The 21,375-nt window shown below is 38.5% G+C and overlaps 1 protein-coding gene across 15 annotated transcripts in view; it reads left to right on the top strand.

The window, feature by feature from the left end:
* Window positions 1-21,375, top strand: part of syngap1b (synaptic Ras GTPase activating protein 1b) — a 178,237-nt gene that overhangs the window by 114,988 nt on the left and 41,874 nt on the right. For 12 of the 15 annotated variants that reach the window (XR_535669.2, XR_001777412.1, XR_001777413.1 and 9 more), the window contains 2 exons: window positions 12,263-12,354; window positions 20,038-20,159. Coding sequence is in view for 11 of the 15 variants with exons in the window: in XM_008430767.2 (XP_008428989.1) it covers window positions 12,263-12,354; window positions 20,038-20,159 (214 nt within the window). In the remaining 4 variants the exon portion in view is untranslated. The other 3 variants (XM_017309406.1, XM_008430775.1, XM_008430773.2) reach the window with 3 other exon arrangements.

Raw genomic sequence — 21,375 nt, 5'->3', positions numbered from 1 at the left:
CCCTCCCGTCCTTCCAGGGGCCGTTTAATCTCCTGCCATCTGCTGAAAGATACAGCTTCAAGAAAAAAACAGAACGTGCAACAACTCCACTCTTGAATGCTCTCCTTTTCTAAGATTAAGCGCACTATTATTATATCCCTGATTACTTTGTAAAGAACACATTTTTTGACATTGTTCCTTAAATTATGATGTTTATAAGTAAGAGAACGGATTTCAAACAATGTTCTTAGAGTTTGACACTTTAGTAATTTAGTAACATTCGCTTAGCAGTGGAAACTGCTGCGTTAGTGGGCTATGGGTGGTAATTATAATACAGGACCAGGACCATATGAACGGCCTTCAAGATGTCAAATTAAGCCTGTCTAATTTACAAGGTAAATTAGAGAGAAATGGGGCTATTCTTAGTGCAATCAGTCTCAGACACAGAAAAGTTGATTCAGAGAAAATTGGCTTTAAAAACTGAAGAACTAGCTGACCCAGGGGCACTAGTCATTAAGTTGATTAGCACCGCAGCCTGCTTTCACCTCATGCTCTTCACTGAACTAAGTTTCTTTGCTACGCTTTGTGTAATAACTCCATTAATGTGAACAGTCTGTGCCTTTTCTGCAGCTGGGAAACTGGCAAGCTCAGCCCTGAGCATCCTGTCATTTCTCAGATTTTTTCCATCAAAAAGAGTTTACAATAAGCAATATTGTATTTTTATAGAATATAAAAAAAATATATATATATATAAAATATATATATATATAAACAAACTGCAACTAAGTTAAGAATAAATGCTGAGAGATTGTACAAACCTCACTTTACTGCACTTTGTTTGAAAGGTTTTCCAATTTTCCATGGAATTTATGTAAAAGTAAATCCATCCTTAGGCAAAAAAAAAATCTAAAACAAAAACAAAACAAGAGCTTCATCTCGTTCTCTAAAGGACAAGGTTTGCATGATAAATGTTAAAGTTCAAGAAAGGACAACTGGAAAAGGACTGAACAATTATAGGTTTTTTGTAAAGGTTGCAGGAGGAAGAAACCTTATTTCTCATATATTGTAGCAGCCCAGCAAATAAGTCTATTAGTTGTATGTAAACGCCTAGAATGCCATATTTATGCCATACTTTGCTGTAGTGATGCAGTTATGCAAACAAATGGAGCCATGACCACGTATTGATACACAGAAAATGTATATATTCTTCAGTATGGTTACATTTCTGTTTTAAAATCAAAATATGTCTGTGAAAAGACTTTCGTTATGATAAAAGATGTCATATTTTATTGAAGTCTACCTGCACATTTTGGGAAGGATGAAGATCCTTTCTAATCCAGATCTTTACTTTGCGAAATTAATTGTCAAAAACAACACAATAGTCTGAAGTATTATTGAAACATAATCAGTCATTTAAAATCCAGATGAAGTAAATGGTTGTTTTTAGTTTTTCAGGGCGACGTTTATTGTGTCTTCTTGAAAACGTAATTCAAGCTGCATAGTGATAACAAAAGATCTTTGTTGTTGTTTATTGATCAAGATCTGAATTAATGAACTTGGCCTTCTCTTAAAAACAAGTGGAACGTTTTGGGATTGTGATTTCAAACACAAGGAACAAGCGTCTTAAACGACACTGCTCCGGTGCATGGGGGATTCATTGAGCGGCTAAATCAAAGAGGCAGGCAGGTCTATTCCACATGACCCCAGTCAGGCAGAATCACAGCCCTCCATGACACCATAATGCCTCCGCCTGCATTTTTTCTGCTCTGCCTTTCAAGCCTTTACATCATCCATAAACACTACTTATGTAAGAGTTTTAAAATTAGGCCCAGCAAGAAAATGAACGTAACGTTCTGTTAATCATCAGCGCCGACTGAAAGAGATCAAAGGATTTATTGATTATTTAGCTGATCTCACTGTTCAGCTGAATCTATTAATCTACTCATTTATGTATGTTTTTCTGCTGCTCTTAATGTTTCGAGCGTTTTTCTGTTTTGGACGTACTGTGCGTCTGAAAATAAAATGCAAGGTGCTTCAGGAAAAAAAAAATGTTTCCATGGCAACAGAACCAAAGCAAGGATCAAAAGAGAGTGAAAAATAGATTCCAATGAGTCTATTCAGAGTTTTTATCATCATTATTGTTCTGCTGTCAGTGTCTTTTTTAAAATAAAGCCTAATGGCTTTGATTAATTCAGACGGCCATTAACGCGTGAATTTATTTAATGGAAGAGGCTGAAAAGACAAAGCCTCGCATGCATGCTTTGGTTTGAATTTTGTCCCCGGTTAGCACCCTCTGCTGACCTCATCCATCTAAAATCTATCAGCAGGCTTTGGAAAAAGACTAGAGAGCAGATGATTTTTATACTGAGCCTGAATGAGTTTTCACACAGGATGCCGCCTACTGTTCTCCTCTCTCTGCATATAGAACGGGGTACTTAGACTCTGTTATCTTCATAAAAGTGAATTGATGTCCGTATTCACCCTGGATTGTAAATTTTTATTTAAATTTAAAATGCCTGCATGGATTCATACAATATGTGGACGGTTTGTCTAAATTTTAGAGTATAACTGTCTTTTCTGCCGTTATATGCAAAATAATTACGAAAAACTCATATTACCGACGTAAAGGAGGTCTATATGTGATGTGGGGTTATTTTAAAGTTCTTAATGAGGTGCAAAAAAGACTAGAAAACACTCAGCAAACACACTCAAAAGCCTTGCTTCACCGAAGGTTTGCACATCTTTTGTACAAACAAAACGGGAACAAAACATTGATTACTTTGTCTAATCCACAAAGCTGCCACAGAAGAAGATTTGCACCTGAAAACGCACTCGTAAGCAACAAGCCTCTTTTTGTGTCAATGTAGTTTTCACACATTATAAGCAAAACAAGCCATGTTTCTGTATGTTTATAGAACTTATAACCAGGTTGAAAAGTGTTGCAGTCTCAAAGACAAATATTGTTTGCAGCACAAAGTTTACATGGGACATTTAGTAAAAACCGATGAACCTGCTTGGTCTTAATCAGTCAGTTTTTATTCTGACAAAATGTGCTGTACTCATGTACAACACATGAAAACTATTGTTCTAGATTTATTTACATGAGTTCCCAATTCTGCACACTACATCTACAGTACAAATAAAATCCAGTATATACTGCAGATGTACATGATTTTTAAGGGTAACGAGACAAATGATTTGTTTTAAATCTACAATTAGGTGTGTTTGGTTTGCTCTAATCAAGAGAAACAACAAGTAGACACTACAGAAAATATTTGGTTTGATTTATTTAAGGATAAGTGGGTATAGTTGATGAATATATGGATAATAAAACCAGTTGAATGTGCTCAATGTTTTTTAGGAATTCTTTGCAGACATGTGGGAATTAAAGTAATAGTTTAGACATTAGATGGTCCAGTGTACGAGATGTACTTGAATGCACCATAAAAGCACAGCTGTTGGGAAATCCATTCTGTTCAGATGGGAGCTTCATGACAGAACCACTCTGTTGTCCCATTCAATATGCTGTGCAGCATTTTGGACCCTTTGAATGCTGCAGACAGCTGGATTTGGACAGTAGCTGATTTTTCACCACTAGCCTTGATGCTAGCATTCAGTATGAAGGCTAATGGCCAATTGTTTGTTTCTGCATATGATGTGCTGCAACTTATTTTTGTTTCAGGCGAATGAAATCTGTAGAAATCTGCAGAGAGAGCTGCAGACCTTATTGCTGTTCGGTCCAGAGCAGATCTCAGCAAACTGACAGAGATCCTCTTTGTTTTTTAGTTTGTTTGCAGGACAACTTTTAATTGTGGTATTGATTTGTAAAGTTCAGTGTTGGTCATCTTCAGTCTGCCTTGTGTGGCTACTCTCATCCATAACAGACAGATTATTGTTTCCCATTCAGAGTTGTCTCTTTTTCTGCCAAACCATGGAAATGTTTTGGTGGAAAGTAACAGGTCTTAAGGTTATATCTGAACAAAATGTCAACACTGCTCAGTCTGTGGTGGTAGAAATGAAATGTTGAGTTTCTGGTTCAGTGTCACTGAAGCTCACAGCTGCATTTGGTGCTAAACTCAATGTTTAGCAAGGCAGTTCATGACCTAGAAATTGTGGTCATTGTGGAGATTTGTTGGCTAGAGATCATTTTTGAAATTTAGAGTAATGTTTCCCATAAAAATGTGAAATTAATTTATCCATCTTGAGCATTTGTTTGTTTCTGCCTATGACTTTTGCTGTAACTTATTTTTAGTTCAGATTATTTTGGTATCATTAAAACTACTTTTTATCATTTTTTTTACTCTGCAGCGGCTGTAATTATTGCAGCACCACCCTTTGTTTTACAGAATAGTAGTAAAAATATAGAGCGGCAACAATTGTGATAATTGATACGATCGTCTCATTGATCGTCCAAATGAGGTCGTTCCCTCAGTAACAAGTTGTGCAGAGATTGATCTAAGAGAATGCAGTGGCTGTAATGGAAAGTCTGAATATATGAAATAATGAAAGTCGTAATAATCTATTTGCCAAAACATTCTGGTGTCAAATGTGATGCCATCAGTCTGATTGAGCTGGAGACGGAGAAAGGGCTTTGTCTGCTGTAATGAGAGTTTTCCTGAAGTTATGATAAACTAAATGGTCAAGGAGAAACTGAGCTGAAAGGCAAAGCTTTAGATTTCCTTACTAATTGCATTTCAGTCCTCATCATAGCCATGCAATAATAACTGAAAGATCAATATCCTGGGAAATGACAAGAGTTTAGCCTCAGAAATAGGCTGAGTTGATCCATTTTCTGGGATGATTCCAGAGTGTGAAGAGGCACTAAACCAGAGTTTTTCATGCTGTGTTGCTGAAATGTTCATGCATGCAACAGGCCACATTTGCTGTTATGTAATCTTAACGTACTTTTTTACATCAATGCTGTCATTACAGAAGTGCTACTCCAAGTCCCAGCTGTCATACAACCTCAGGCCATCAGAGAGCCTTTGCTTATTTTAACTTTAATTACCTTTAATGGGGATTTTTGGGATATGATTGGTAAAATTACACTTTTGTAAGCCGTTTTTCTGTGTTTTTTATGCTACAAAAAGAAAATGTTAGCATGACATGTTGTTATGTCTCTCAGCTCTGATGTAGGGGGAAACATAACATTTAATCCTGGAAGTGGGTGGAAGTTTGTGCAGATGGTAACGGGGAACAATGACAACCAGCAGGACTAAAAGCAAACAAACATTTCAGCCCCAATAAAACCCTTCACTGGAGGATGTAATAAGACACAAGCTCACTGATGTTCTTTTATAATTACCCCCAGGCTTAGGATAGCACACTTCTTGTTTTTATGATCTCACTTTCTGAAGATGAACCCACAGAAATGGTTCAGGCTGCGGTTTATTTGGGATGGGGGGGCGCAGCATTTTCACAGTGTGTTCTTCACCTTATTACACTAAGATGTGAGAAACCATATGTTTCTCTCAGTGATTCTTCATGGGGTTTTTTAATTGATATTAGTTATGATGTGTGCATGCTGCTGGCACAACCTTTAGCGATATTTATTAACACTTCCAGTAAAGTAGCAGACTCTGATTATTACTGCAGGGCAGCTATTGAGAAATTTCAAATGAATCCTTACCATGTGTCATTCATGCTCTTTAAAATAAACTGCCTATTTGCTTTTAATAAACTTTTCTAAAGGTTTTACCACGGCTTTATAATCAGCTTGTGTCCTTGACTTTGACTGGGCCGCTGCAAGAACGTCATTATTTTCCTGCTTTTAGTCTTTGTGTGCTGTTATTGGTGCATGTCTGATGTCCAACACCTTTTTATATCACAACTCTGGAGACCGAAGAGCGTTGTCAGCAGGTTTAATGACCTTCAAAAGGGTGAAACTGAAAACAGGGCCAACAATATAATATAAATGCAGAACACTTTTATACTGAATTTCTGCTGGATAACATCATAAGTACATCTATTTGTATGAACATGCGCTACTGACACCATCTTGAACAACCTCGCACATCACGGGTAATTTGCATAACAAAAAGATTAATTTTACAGTCAAATAACACATTATAGGGCTATATCTAGCACAAAATAATGTTACAAAATTATTCCTTTAGTACATACAGGCAACACAACCTTAAGCGAACTTTCTCCCAACAGCCATCACTGTTTGGCACTGCTGTTCAATAAAGTTTTGATACAGATAAAAAATGGTTGCAAAGTTGCAACATCTGAAAAAAACATACCAGGGCAGACTTTCCCCCTTTTTTTGTCCTATCTGTATGAAATTAGTTTCTGGATGCATATCATTTGAAACTTCATAACAGAACACTTCCTTCTGTGTTTATGATCATAGACCTGCTGCTGATCCAATTTGGGCCAAACGCCAGAATTGCATTTAACTCTAAAATACTTCAGCATAGAGAGAAGTTACAGATTTACTCAGAGGCTGAAGGTGCCAAGGTCACGTGGCTGTAAAATTAGCCCAACTCCTCATCCCTCCATCGCCGTGCTCGACAGTCTGGATGAGGTGTTGCTATGCTAATTTTGGTCTTCAGCAAACATGCCACTGAGCATTATGGCCAGACATCTGTACTTTGATCTTCTGTCCTGAGGACATCAATCCAGAAGGTTTGTGGTTTTTCCAGATGGAACTTTACGACCCTCCGCCGTGTTGATTTTAAAGAGAAGAAAGTTTTGCCTTCAGCCTCCTACAAACAAGCTGTGCTATACTATTTACTTGCTGGGATTTTTTTTTATCTATACTGTGATTAGATTTAACATTTAGTGTGCAAACACATAATTTTAGGATAATTTGCTGGGAGTTTTTTTTTAGCTCTGCATGGTCTTTGGTTCTATCTATTAAATCTACTGGGGTTTGCACTCCTACCAGGACTTTGTCTCTGCCTTAGCTGTCTTGTTCTCTAAAACCCGTTTTGCTTTATGGAAACAAAATTGAAATACCCATAAATAAATATTATAAATAATTTCGTAGCAATGTTTAGTGTTATTTTAACAGCACTACTGATAGTTGCTACATTTGAGTAGCCAATTAAAAAATGAAGCTTTTCTTTCATTTTTATTGTATTTTATTTGCAATAACCACCTTTTTTTTGGTCAAGAGAAGTTTGTTTGGATGCGTCGTCAGAGCCAAGAGTGGTGGGATGGAGATGTGATGCGACTCTCTGGCACAGACTTCTTTCATAATTATAATCTGGACATTGTTTACATCCAGATTTCCTGTTTGGCTTTTTCTTGTGGAGAATAATGTCGTAAAAGTCGGATGAAACTCGTTCGGACTGCAGATGCTTTGAAAACAATCAGATATCAGTTTTACTTTTAGCCACCTTGAAAATGATGCAAATGTTTTTGGATGTCTAAAGAGAGATTTGTTGCAAAATGTCATTGAGAAGCTCGTTCCTTGAGATATAACTAATTTAGTACAAATTGCATGAGTAGTTATGTATTTCATTGCAACTTCCAGCAATATGACAGCAGAAACTTTCCCCTGAAATATTGTACCTTTAAAAGGCCGTTTCTTGTATTCTGCATTTCCACTGGAGATGTGGGAGGGCAAAACATGGCGCTTGTCGTCATTTGTTGCACATTTTTAAAGAGGAAAGTCAAGATTATTGATTGTATTTTAATGTAAAGACCCACTTTATATCTGATGTATTTATATGTAATATGCATTTTACATAAATTTCCTTCGCTTGCCAGTCATCCGACATACAGGTGGCAATTTACTGCTAGGCTCTGAACTTGGATAAAGAGGCATTGGCACAGTTACTGCAAACTCTGTCATGGTAGATTTTTTTTTTTTTCCCCGTGTTTGCGTGGGTTGCAGAAAATGTTAGAACTGCAGACAGAGAGAGACCAGCAGGCTCTCAGTGAAAAGATTGCCATTTGGACAGGTAAATGAAAGGCAGAGAAGGGAGAGGGCCGAGAGGATAAATGAGGACTACAGATAAAGGTAAGCATGGAGAAAATGGAGGGCTCTTCAGCCCGAACATATCTGAGCGGGAGGGAACCAGATCAGAGCAAGAAGAGGGCAGAAAAAGGGAAAGAAATTGTTGGGGAAGAGAGTCCAAGGAGGAGAGAGAGATCAAGGGCTGAGGAGAGGTAGAAGGATGAATGCACTGTTTGAATTATGTAAAATACCTGTGTGGGAGAGAGGAGGTGCGTGTTTGAACATCATGACGGAAAAGCAGACAGAGCAACAGAGCAATGACATGGATGGTGTGATTTAGACGAGAAGTCAGTTCTGGAGTCTGAAATGTAAGAATAGGAACAAACAAGTGTAACCAACCTGTGTGTAGAATTGATCTTTGGGATAAAAACGACAAAAACCTGCAGATGTGGAGAGATGAAGCGGGCTTTGATTCTTTCCTCCTGGATTCAGGAGACTGGAAATGATTACTCAACCGGGGCTGTTAGCATGCCACCCTGTGTTTATTAGACAAGACAGCGGCTTGTTCATATGTGGGGGAATGTGCCGCGACACGCTGGTTGCTTTTCATAACTCTTCATATTTAAGATGCTCTGGCAAAAGCTGCAATCATTTTGGGACACTTTTTTTTTTTTTTTTTAGCAGGCTGGGAATTTGTCAGTTTATTTAATTTTTCTAACAGCTGTTGGATAAATTTACATGGAAATTTGCAAAAAGACATTTGTGCTTCCAAATGATGAACATTAACATTTCCATTATCCAGTAGAAACTAGCAGATGGCTTCCAGTCGGTGAATCATAATGACTGGATTTTCCTTTATTGCTCACATTTGACCACATTTGCAAAGCTGATGACATTCCCAACGGTCTATGACTTATTTTGTGTTTGTCTCACAATGTGACTACTTTAGAACATTATTAAAAAAATGGTGAACAGATCTTATGGAGTATTATTGGATCATAATTATGCCAGTGGCAACAAACACATCCTGATGCTTACATAACTAAACGATGGCTATATGCTGTCAATACAAGCATTCCCTCAGGAGACATGAGCTAAAACCAATATGTTCGCACAAAGTAAACAACTGTTCTTTGACTAGTAACTTGCATTTTGGTATTATTTCAGCGCGTAAGTTCTTGGGTTAATAAGTACCCACTGTTGCCAACTTGACAACTTTTAGCGACTTTTCAGACAAAAAAAAAAAAAACAGTATCGGTCAGGATCAGCAGGTCAGGATTTTTAAAGGTCAGGAAACTGCAATCGTAACTTTTAGCAAATCAAACCTCTGAATATTAACTTATTAACTGCTGTTTTCTGGTGTCTGCTTCCATTCAAATTATGCTAGCTAAGCTGTCCGTGCTGTGACAATGTATGCTGCAAGTTCAGGTTTCAAAAATGGAAAGTAAAATCATAAAGGTGAATCAAGAGAAAGGAAAAAAACAATGTCTCCACATTGATGCACTGAATGTACTTTGAGACATCACTATGAAACTAACTCAAATATGCTCTAATCATATTTTATATGATTGTAACAACCTCATATTTATTTATAAAACGTGTGCAATGGAAATGTAGTGGTGGTGCTGCCTTGCAGAAAGAAGGTTCTGGGTTTGAACTGCGACCTTGTTCTCGGGTTCTCTCCAGGTGCTACATGATAGCTTGTCCTGTTTTTCTCTTGTAATAAAACGGTGACTTGTCCAGTGTGTAGCCCGCCCCTCACTCTGTGATCCCTCATGGATTGTAGAAATCAGATTAAAAAAAAGGTCCGTTCAACTGACTTCCTTTTATGCTTTAACAGAAAACCCATGCTGGTGATAAACATATAATTTGTGGATACTTTTCAGCACAGTCAAAACACTCAAGTGAGGTAAAAATATAGCAGCTGTGAATTTGAGACTCCAACATTGTCGACGGTCAGCTTAGTCGTTTATTATTTATGTCAGAAACTCTTTCCATGCCGTTTTCTTTCAGTGAAAAACTAACAGTCACCTTGGTTTTGCATACATCTGTCCAGAAATGAGAAATCAGAATACCAGAACCAAATTTTAAGGCTTGTTTTTACTCAGAAGAGAGGCTGGAGTTTGAGCTTGTATACAGAGAATGAAGGATGTAAAACTAAAGTTTTATTAACCCCGAATGGAAGCATTGCTCCTGTTGTATTTCTTGTGTTACTCGGAGGTGCAACAGTTTCTTTTGTCCTTTTCACATATAAAATGGGAAATATGTCTTTTTATAAGTAAAATAATCTGCCAGTGGAACCGGAAATTTTTCATCAAAATTAAGTCATTATTGACTTAAACAAGATCTTAAATCTTGCTGAAAAGTTACTTATGAATTCATTTTGTCTCATTTGAAGTGTGCTAATGTATTTGGTATTTGTTCTAGCAAGTAGAACAAAAGTACCGTATTTTCCGCACTATAAGGCACCTAAAAACCTTCAATTTCCTCAAAAGCCGACAGTGCGCTTTATAATCCGGTGCGCCTTATATATGGACTAATATTGAGCCACAACAGGTCTAGCAGCTACGGTAAGCAGCCGCCGACATCATTTTCGCCTGTAGAAGAAGAAGCGTGCGGTGCATGCTGGGATAGTTGTCAGAACGCTGGTTTGTTAATAAAGTTTGACTGACCTTTCTACCTACCAACCTGATAATCAGGTCGTCTGCAGGTCATTTAGCGCCACGTTCTCCACCAACATGCTGTGCACGAACGGAGAAGGTGACCATCGTCCGGCCACGCCCCGGCCCAGTCGCAGAAGGCTCTCTTCGCCGACTGGAGTCGAACTGTTTTGCTGACATTCCCTTTAGTGCAGCTCCATCTAGTGGATGCATAACGTAACTCCAGCCTCTGCTGCAGCGTCTATTCTATGCGCCTTATAATGCGGTGCACCTTATATATGAAAAAAGTTTTAAAATAGGCCATTCATTGAAGGATTTATAGTGCGGAAAATACGGTACTTGACAAGATTTTGTAATTTTTGCAGTTTATTAGAAGTATAATGATTAAGATTAACACAAAAATTTGTGATGGTTTATGGCATAAAGCACCACATTATTACATTGTCATTTCTAAAAAACAAGCTAATGATCATTTTGTGATAATCGGTGCTAAATGTAATAATGTTATTACATATGCAGCAAATAGTATTTCAAAATGTAATCAAGGATTTTATTGTGTTTTGTGTTGATTATTGCATAATGATGTTTTATTACGTTATTATATTGCGGCATTTCAAAGCTTTTGGAGGTTTGAGTTGGTCAAGACAAGCAAGTGGTTGGTTTTTATACTTGACTCATTCCTTGGTGCAGTATTCTCTGAAAACGAGCCTTCATAAAGGGATCATATAAATGCAGGTGGACATTGCTGCACCTTCCAAATCGTGCATTTGACATGCACGCTCTGCGCCAAGTTACAAAAATCTGGAGGTACACACGTTGCAGTTTGGGTGTGTTCTCTCACTTCCGGTTCAAACACATAAAGTTAATCCCTCTGTTTTGATCTTCATTTGGTTTCCATTACGTTTCTCTGTCCTTCAGTTTCCTTCATACAGTGTGTAACACCAGGGGGTTTGGCTTCCACGGCACAAAAAATACCTAAACACCGTCAGAAGGTTGAGTTTTTACTTTAACTTGTCACTTAGACGTTGAGACCAGTATTTCTCATTCTTTGCTGTGACACATTGACTGGCTGCCATAAGAGTCGCTTACCTTCAGGAAACTGATATTCAGCGCTGACTTTTCATTGACCTTCCCTGTATTTTGTGGACTGAGGATAGAGGCTGGTGCAGTGATGAAGTTGCAGCTGTTAAAAATTCACCAGGATTTGGACAGAAGGTCGTTGGTTGGCTGTGGGTTTCTGTGTCTGTTCTCCACAGATTCACACTTTATCTCCCAGCTGTCGGACAGCACAGTGCGTTATGTTGTGACTACCTGAGGAAGTCAATGAGTGCTTTGTTTGTTTGATGATCCATTTTATTCATGCATCTTGCGTTTCCTCCTCACAAAGCACCGAATGTTAATGTTCGCCTTATCAGACGTTCAGACAGAAAATCTATTACTCTGCAAGTCCAACACCTACTCTGTCAGTGTGAGATGGATGTAGGTGTGTGGACGTTTGTGGTTCGCCCTGCAGTTTGACCTTTTGTGGATTTTTTCTCCGTTCGCCTCACCTTTGCACTGTTCAGCGCTCATTTTCAGGCGGACATGCGCTCCTGTAGGTGTTTGTTTTCACACCGCCTCTGGTTTTTCCGCCATGTTTGCGGTGCATATTTAGCACCCTGTCCTGTCTACGTCAGTCGTGGTCTTACCTGTGGATCTCTGCTTCTCCTTGCAGATCACCGTGCCCGGAGGAAGAGCATAGCCACTGGGAAGCAACCCAGCATGGAGGTCCCTCCCACTGCCCCCCTTCAACCCTTCCGACAATCCGTGAGTAACCCTCCCTATCCTCGGCCTCGCTCGCTGCCTCCGTCCCTCTCGCTCTCCCTCCTCCCTCCTCCCGCTTTCGGCCCATCTCAAACATGTGGCAGACGGGTCAGCGGCACCCCGCCTCACCCCTTCCCTCTGTCCCTGGCCGTCTCCCCCTCCATCACCTTTTGCCCGCCGGCACAGCCGCAGAAAAAGGGCTCCAAGAAAGGGTCGGCCACGCCCCCGTTGCCCCGCTCGCTGCCTCTCTCTCCCTCCCTATCCTTCACCCTGCCTCACTCGCCTGCCGCCTCCTCCTCCCCTCCCTTCTTGTACTGGGGAGGAGACTGGAGGGCTGCCGGTTCGAGTCCAGTGGCGGGAGGAACGTTTATCCAACCGCTGCCCCCTGTTGAGGTATGTGACACTGAGATACAGGCTGTTTTCATTGCTAAGGCAAAAACAAAAAAGTTATTTTGAAGGTATTATTATACACTGGGAAAAATACATATTCCAACATATTTTGCTAGTAATTTACCATGTGTATGAAATATTTAAACCAACATTTATCCAGGATGAGAGTTTTTCACATTTTATTTCAAAATTACTTTTAGATGATTGCACTTACCCCACAATGCAGATAGAAATGCTGTAACATACATTATTTGCACCACCCCTATTTTAAAACAATAGGCTTTCTTTTTTTAGATTACATTTTAATAAATAAAATATGAAAAATAGCAAACTGCGTAAATGTTTTCTAACCTATTGCTTGCACATTGTAAATTACTCGTAAAAAGTTGTTTTGGTTCAGACATTTTTTGAAGTTTTACTTTTGAAATGCATTTTTTAAAGTTCTAATTTTTGAAAAGTGTTCTTTGCTTGCAAAGTGGACCCTGAAGAAATGAAAACAAATTAGTCTGCAAATGCTTTTGTCCCACCAACATCAAAGTTTTAGCGACAGAAATAGCTCACTAGACGGGTTTCTACTGAACGAATGTGTTCAGATTAATCTGTATTCAGATTAAAACATAATCTGCACTGAGATGATGCTGCTGTAATAGAAGACACATTAACGTTTTGCGCTTTAGCTAGCTTCAGACTGCCGGTTTGGACACTACTATAATACTTAGCAAGCACTGTTTTCTTCAGAAATCACAGAAGACAAACTTTATTTCTTTGGCAAATTCAACCATGAGAAAAGAAAAGGAGAAATGTAAATAAATGTGTTTATGTTGCAATTTGTTTTAGTAATTCATGCTTTCCCTGTTGTTGAAATTCATTTTTGAACCTTCCTAAAATTATGGCCTAAGTCATTTTTTGCCAAAAGTGTTTTTTTTGTTGTTGTTGTTGTTGCCTGAATCATGTTTTGGCAATAAAAAAATAAAAAAGAGGTGGTGTTTTGTTGTATTGTTGTTGCCAAAATCACTTTTGGCAAAAAAATGACTGAGGCTATTATTTTAGGAAGGTGACAGAATATAAATGTAGGTATTTATTTTGCTCATTGACTAATTTAAGCATGATTGGGCATAAGTCTCACTGCCAGACAGAAGGAAAGTGCTTCCAATGTGATGCTTGGTATGTGTGGTATGTGTGGGATATGCATAATATGAGCGTCTATTATTAGAAATCTGCTAGTTCTCATTTTTTTGCTGCATAGTTTTTGCATTTCTCCCGAATTTTGAGCTTTAGGCTCAAACTACGTCACACAGGAATTTAGTTTTTATTTGATTTATCATGACCAAACCTGGATGAAAATGTCTTCAAGACCAACTAAAACATGTTTAGCCTGAGTCACAAAGTCTTTGCAGTTCAGATGAGTGTGTGAAAAACATCAAACCATGTTTAGTTTTAAACAAGCAGGGCTTTGCACTACAAATGTCAACAGATCATGAGTGTCACATCTGACTGTACAGTCAAATCCTTAAGCCTGGGCAGCGGAAAAAAAGGTTGTGTTTTATTTTTATTTTGTAGGGTAATCAAACGCAAACTAGTTTATTTGCAGCAATATGCTGTCGATCTGTTGTGGAGGAATTAAGAAATCTAAACAGGGTGATGAAGAAGGCTGGATCTGGACTCTGGAACTTCTGGAGATTATTGCTCAAAGAAGGATTTTTCATAAAATAAAAATGATCATGGTTTAAACTGACCATCCTCCTTATGAGACTGAAGTCGCTCTGTTATTGTAACAGAGCGTCTTCAGTCAGAGGATCCTTTAGAATCGCTGTAATGCAGACTGCTACAGGAGGTCCTTCCTGCCCAAAGACCCAACATTTAGAGTTCCAACATTTAATTTTCCTTTGGACTGATAAAGTGTTTTTAGATCAAATTGAATATTATACAGAGTTTATAATAATTAGCATTTTAATAACAGTCACATTGCCCTGGAAAAAATATACATCTGGAAATGCCAGTCAGGTGAGCCTGTGAAAAAATCCAGCAAAAATTACTCCATCAATCTTGAGAGGCAGAGAACCTTGAAATGTTATTTTTATAATGGTTATATGTTTAAAAAAAATGAATGCAGCCATTGTCAGAAACTATAGAAAAACAATTTCCTGGACTATGGAGAACCACAAGGCGAGACGTCAAAATGTAGGACAGCATCCAGAAAACTCCAGGAAACTTCAGGAATGACTCTTTCTGAGGAATGTAACAGGATTTTGTTGCCACTAGCACAGAGCAAAAAGTAAAGACTTCTAGACTTTGCTGCCCTTTAGTTTATTTCCCAAGACAAAAAACACAATGAACTGAAATTCCTGACTGACTCCTCCATCCAGTTTGGAAAGCCATGTAAGCAGAGGAGAAAGTTTGATTTCTACCATATCTGCCCACCAATACTGCTTTACCTAAGTTTTTTTTTTTTCTTTTATCAATCCAGGAACAATTTGGTGATGATCTTTGGACTTTACAGCTTGAAGGAGCATTTTGTCATAAGGCAAAATAAAAACCCCTGAGAACCTGTGATCAGTTCTCAAAAAGCAGGTGAAAAAAAATATCAGCAACCTGCGATCAACTCCAAAGTCTGAGACAAAAATAGGTCACCATCTGTCAGAGTTAGAAAGACGGTTCAGCTCTCGCTGTAAACTTTCATTTAAAACTTCAAATAATTAAAATGGCACTAAAAACATTAGATTTTATGATACACGCTGAAATGAACAAGATTGAAAGCTGCTTGACTCTCCTGACCGCTGCTTCAGAAACGGGTCACGATTTCACCACCAATGTTTGCTATAGGTCTTCAGGTGGAAATATCATTTTAAAACTTCACAAAAATAATTCAGTGGAGTGACGAGCAAAAAACACACCAGAGCAAAGACAAGGAAGAAAACTGTTTTAAATAATAAGCATGAAGCTGTCACTCGTCCGTTTCAGTTTTATTAAAACATTTCTTTGTGATTGTTTTTTAAAACATGATCAATAAAGTTAATTAACAATGTGATGTTAGACAACAATACAGCTTATTGGAATTTAATGAAATACACAATTTAGTCCAATTTATCAGGAGCGTGTAATTAAAGTTTTATCTGAAACAGGTGTGTAGGGAAACGTTGAATGCCTGCAACTCTGTGGAAATCGTGTTGCAGTTCGCAGAGCGGCAGCCGGGCTTTCAAATGCTGATTTGATGTAAATGCGAGTCGTAGTTAAAGTCAGAACACAGACCGGTTCTTTAAATGTCAGCGAAGAAGGGAAGTATTGAAACACGACTTCTTATTTATCTTTCAAACTGAGACGGAAGCTCAGTGAAGGTGGAGCAGGAAGCGATGTGTCTGTGGACGGAAATAATCTGTTTAGTGTTTTATTCATAGCAGCAGGCATCACACATGAAGGTGCTTACAGGAGCGGTTTAAGTTTTTATGAGCCCTCCGTGTCGCTCACGTCCTCTCTCTGTCATCCATCCTGCTGTTTTGCACACTGTTTGTATCTCAGAATAGGATAACTTGTTTGTTTCCGATTAGAAGCGTCTATTTGCTGCTCATTCATTGTGGCAGGACTGAAAAGGCTTTCCATGCACTTGAAAACCGCTGAAGCCGGATGATCCATTAAATGAAATGCAGAGCCTCAATTTGGCTGCAGAGTTCGGAGTGTTTGTCATTATTTCACACTGGTTCAGATGAGTGTTTGTTATATAAATGTTTTAGGTTCTGTGAATTGGGTAATTTAGCCCTGAAGAGCAGCAGGGGGATGACGAACATGGCCCAGGAAGCCTCCCTCTTTGGTTACCACCTTGTTCTGAACTTCTGTGGTGAATACAAAGTGCACCTCTTTCTGTCGGTTTCTGCTGGTTTAACTTGGAAATTACCTGCTTTATTTGACCCAAATTCCTCACTAGCTATTTAACAAAGAGGAAAATGGAGAAGCTGTGTGGAAAAGTACAGCCTAACTTCGTGCTTTGCGTAACCCGGTTGAAGACATGGAAAAACGTCTAATTCACTTTTTTTTCCTTTCTTTTGCGACATTTCAAAATTTTGCTTAAAATTTGCATAATAATTGGATGGAAACATGACTATTATGTAAAAGCTTATTCAGTGAACCCTATTTCTGATTCATATACATTCTTATTTAATCCTTATTGATTACCCTCCTCCCCTGCTTTACCCTTCCTCATCCAGTCCTTCTTGACTTTTTGTTATATTATGGTAAATGTGTTTTACTTTAGGTATGTCTCATTGCTTGAATTTTGCTTAATCGTGAACCAATTTTGTCCTGCCAGTTAATAATTGTGATGTTTTTACTAAAAAATCTGAAGTAAAGTATTCTAAAAAAAACGTATTGAGTGGAAAACTTTTTAAACAGCTAGGTCAGATTATGCACAGTTCAGAGAAATTAAAAAATGTCCATCTCAGACTTTAAAGGCCTTAATTAATGTTTGGACAATTAGAGAAAAATTATAAGAACTATAGCTGATTTGGAAGAGTTGAAAGGGAAAAAACGTGTCGCATCAAGATTTACTGTAGGTTTACAAAGTTCCATCTGGATGAATCGCAACAATTTTCACTCTCTGCTTTTTCCATTTCACACACGAGGTTGGGCGTAAACAGTTTTAAAACCTGCTAAAGACCAGATCATTCATTTTGTGCTTATACATAAAACACCACAGAAGGAAGGTGCACTTTCTATTTCCCATGACTGTAAATCTTCAGCTCACAGACTGAAATAAAATGCTGGAAGTAAATCCCCACAGTCTGCTGCTGCACACAGAGGAACCATTACTGCCTCCTCCCAACCCCTGGGTAGAGAGGATTTACTGTATATCTAACTAAAAATAGCCACAAGTGCCTGTATTATCAGTTTTGCTGATTAGGGCAGCCAATCATGTCAGCGGTGGTGTTGCCACCCAAAGGGTCTTTCTTTAGAAGAACTTTTGCTGGTACTGCAGCCATTGTCTCTTTTTTTAACACATGACATCCCTGCTCTGAAGATGAGGGGAAATGAGGACAAAACAGTAAAAATGGGTCAAACTAGAGAAGAGCAGCAGGATTAATGCATCTTAACAAAGTAAGGGGATAACATCCTAAAAGCCTCACAACTTGAAGGCAAATAAAATGACTAGAAATATTATATGTAAGAGCTGACATAAATGTGACCTAATGATAAGTAAAGGGACTTTTAGGCTATTTTTAGTCAGAAACCCAACGCTGATAGAAATGGCAGCTGCAACTTTGATTCTCCTCTTGTTACTGCGATTTGTTTTGGTTTTCAGCCTCTTTCTTCTACCTTTTGACACTCAACCCGTCAGATGGAGGAGCAAATCGAATCGGAGTTAGTCATGCAGACTATTAGCTTGGAACCAGCAGATGGAGCCAAGCTTTTAGTCATATCCATAAGACGGGCTTCAAAGCCGCTTGACTCACACCAGATGACAAGGTGTCATTTCCCCGCAGTCGTTCTCCCGCTGAATAATGTCGTTATGTGAAAGGTATATAAATGGTCTTTCTGTGCATTTAAAATAAGGGAGTGTTCTTTGATAAATCAGCATAATATATGTTTGACGCACTTATTAAATAATTAGGGCTAATTTAAGGCAATAAAAATGTCCAGTCTTCACGCAGCATATTTTTTCTCTTTTTCACCCTTTTTCTTGAGGTTAATGTGCTCCAGCCAACAAACCGTTATAATCAAGGGTCAATGCTAGTTTTTATTGCAAGGTTTCATTCCTTTTCAGAAAGAAATGTAAAAAATACGAAGGTTGTTTCGCTTTAACTATTTTGTAAAAGCACATTTTTAATTCTGTTTTAGCCTTTTTTGGTGGAGATCTGTCAACCAATCAGTTTTCACCCACTTTGCCACAAGTTGCCCAAATCATCCAGTTTTTTTGAGGCACATCTTGTAAAATATTGTTTTCACGTGAGTTGACTGATTTCCTGCCAAGTTTAGGTCTAGATTCTTAAATTATTTGAAAACTTGAATTTTCTTATAGCAAAGAAAATTTGCTGTAAGATTTGATTTTGATCTCAGAAACTGGAGCTTTAATTAAAATGACCAGACCTTTGAGACATTTGAAGTTTCATTACGCTTTAGTTAGTGGTTTGGTATCAAAATTGAATTTAGCCAATGATATGACCCCCAACGCCAATTATGTAGGCTGTTGGTACAAATAATTGTCTATACCTGCTTTAGGAGAAAAGAGAATATTTTAAGAACCCTTGTTGCACCTCAAGTGGATGAAAGTATTCGTAACATCAGTGAAGTCACTGAAGGGCCTCTAAGCAACAAAGAGCACTAAATAGTTGGAAAGTGTGGCAGAATATAAGTTAGAAGGCATGATGGGAAACTTAGACACTGCATTAAAATGGTTGTGATTTTTCCATCCGCTGTATGAGTGAAATATGAATTTTATGGTGCTAAAAATGAACTGAAGACATATGTGATGTTAGACTTTGTATAAGAAGTTTGCATAACAATACACAGTGGCTTGCAGAAGTGCTAAATCTGCTTGAATGTTTTTTTTACTTTCTGTCGCATTACAACCTTCATTGTTTTTTATTGGTATTTTATGAAGCGGGTGGATGTTTTTTTAAAACTTTTTACAAAAGAAAAATCTTAAATCTGTGCCTCGTATTTTGTACTGAGCCTTTGTGAGTCAATACTTTGTTGCTGCAATCGCAGTTTCAAATGTTTTGGCGCTGAACTCCATGAGATGTACACGTTTAGAGACTGAATCTTTTTGCTCAAGCTCAGTCAGATTGGACGGAGAGCATTTGTGAGTTTTCGACTTTTGCCACAGTTCCAATTGAATGTAGGTCTGCTTTTAAGAAATTATGTTGCAGTTTGTTTTTCTTGCATGTGGTTTAACCTGTAAGAAAGCCCATGCAGGACAAACTGTCCCAACAGAAATCTTCATGGTCGACTGCTGCCCACTACAGGATCTCTGGTGGCACTGCAGGTCTTTTTACCAACTGGACATGTGCAGCAGTGTGATTTCTTTTATTAATAAACTGACTGTGTGCTTTCCCTCCTCATGTGTCCCATTTTTTCATTTGTCTGCATTTGATTGTGCATAACGTCTGACACAAACCACTTTGACCCTGCGCTCATCCGACGTTTAAACCAAACCCCACCTGACCGCCGCGTCCCGCTCCTCACCTCTCCATCACTCATCTATTCTGACATGTTCGTGCCACCTCGCTCGCCCTCCCTCTCCCTCTCCATCTGTTTGTCCCCGTCGCATCATCATCATCCTCCTCCTCCTCCTCCGCCACACTCCAGAGTTTCCTCAGTAAGAGGTTGAAGGGCTCCATCAAGAGGGCTAAGAGTCAGCCGAAACTGGACCGAACGAGCAGTTTCCGCCAAATGATCCTCCCCCGCTTCCGCAGTGCCGACCAAGACAGGTCAGTGAGAGAGCAAGAGAGATGACGCGCAGGTGTGTGGATGTTCTGGATGTGTTTGACCACAGCTGTACACAGTCATACCCATGCATGACATTTTGTTTTTACCTGCTCCAGTCTTTTGAAGATGCTTAAAATAGTAACATTTGTTTCAGACAGAAAACATCCGGGTAAAACTTTTATCTCTTGCTTGGAGTCACATCAGGTCAGCAGGTTTGGTCCTGAGATGAGTTTGCATTCAGAGGAGCAATCAATCAGAGGGGTGAGAAACTGTATCCCTTTTTTCAAGACTTTTACTACCAGGCTCTAAAAGTAACAAAAACTTCCAGGGTTTTTAGTTGTTAAACAAAGATGAAGGCAAAATGGAAGCTGTGTGAAAACCTAAGCACACCCCAGGAATCTTTTTCAGCGTCATTGTGGTGGAATATTGGCCAACTCCTACGATCCTACCACAGCATTTCACTCAGACTGGATGTGGACTTTGACTGGGCCATTTATCATTTTCATACATCCTGTTCTGGATTTGCTGGAATGTGTTTTAACCCTGTTCATGGTCCAGTTTGGGCCAGAAAGCTTTTCTGTTCTTCTTTATTCTTTGTTTAAAACATGCTTGCTTAATGAAATTAAAATGAAATAAAAACTTATAGAACTTGTCCACTAAAGTTGAAATACTCCTAAATCAGTCATGTCCAAACATTTTGTCATTTGGTCCAAAATTGTCCTGCCAAAAATATTTGGAGGTAAAAAGAGAAAAGAAATAAAAAATATTTAAATCACCAAAACTTACATTGTGAATTTTTCTACCTGCTTGACAACAACAAAGTAGTCCTTTTGTCTTTTTAAAGGAAAAAGATGTGTACATTATTGTCGATTCAAAACTTTAAAAACGTTTTGCATGTTTGCCTTATTTGAGACAAACATTGCTTTCCAGTTTGTAAAATCTTCTGTGCTCAACTGGGAACGAAAATGATGTATTTTCAGCTACATGAACAGGATCTATGTGGGACTTTGTTTGCTGCATTTAGCCAAGTTTGTGTAAATAAAATTGGTTTTGAGTAACTCTTGCTGGACAGATTAAAAGTTTAAAAAAGTCCATCTGGATGGACTACCTGTGTTTTTGTATTTGAAGTCAGGAGCTGCACAAAATTAGTACGAGGCCACAGTTTGTACAACCTCGTCAAAAACCTATCTGGATGCTTTCATTGTTTTATATATATAT

Source organism: Poecilia reticulata, linkage group LG16 (assembly GCF_000633615.1).
Source record: "Poecilia reticulata strain Guanapo linkage group LG16, Guppy_female_1.0+MT, whole genome shotgun sequence".
Classification (NCBI taxonomy): domain Eukaryota; kingdom Metazoa; phylum Chordata; class Actinopteri; order Cyprinodontiformes; family Poeciliidae; genus Poecilia; species Poecilia reticulata.
Note: the sequence above shows the minus strand (reverse complement) of the source record. Positions and strands in the feature narration are given on the sequence as shown.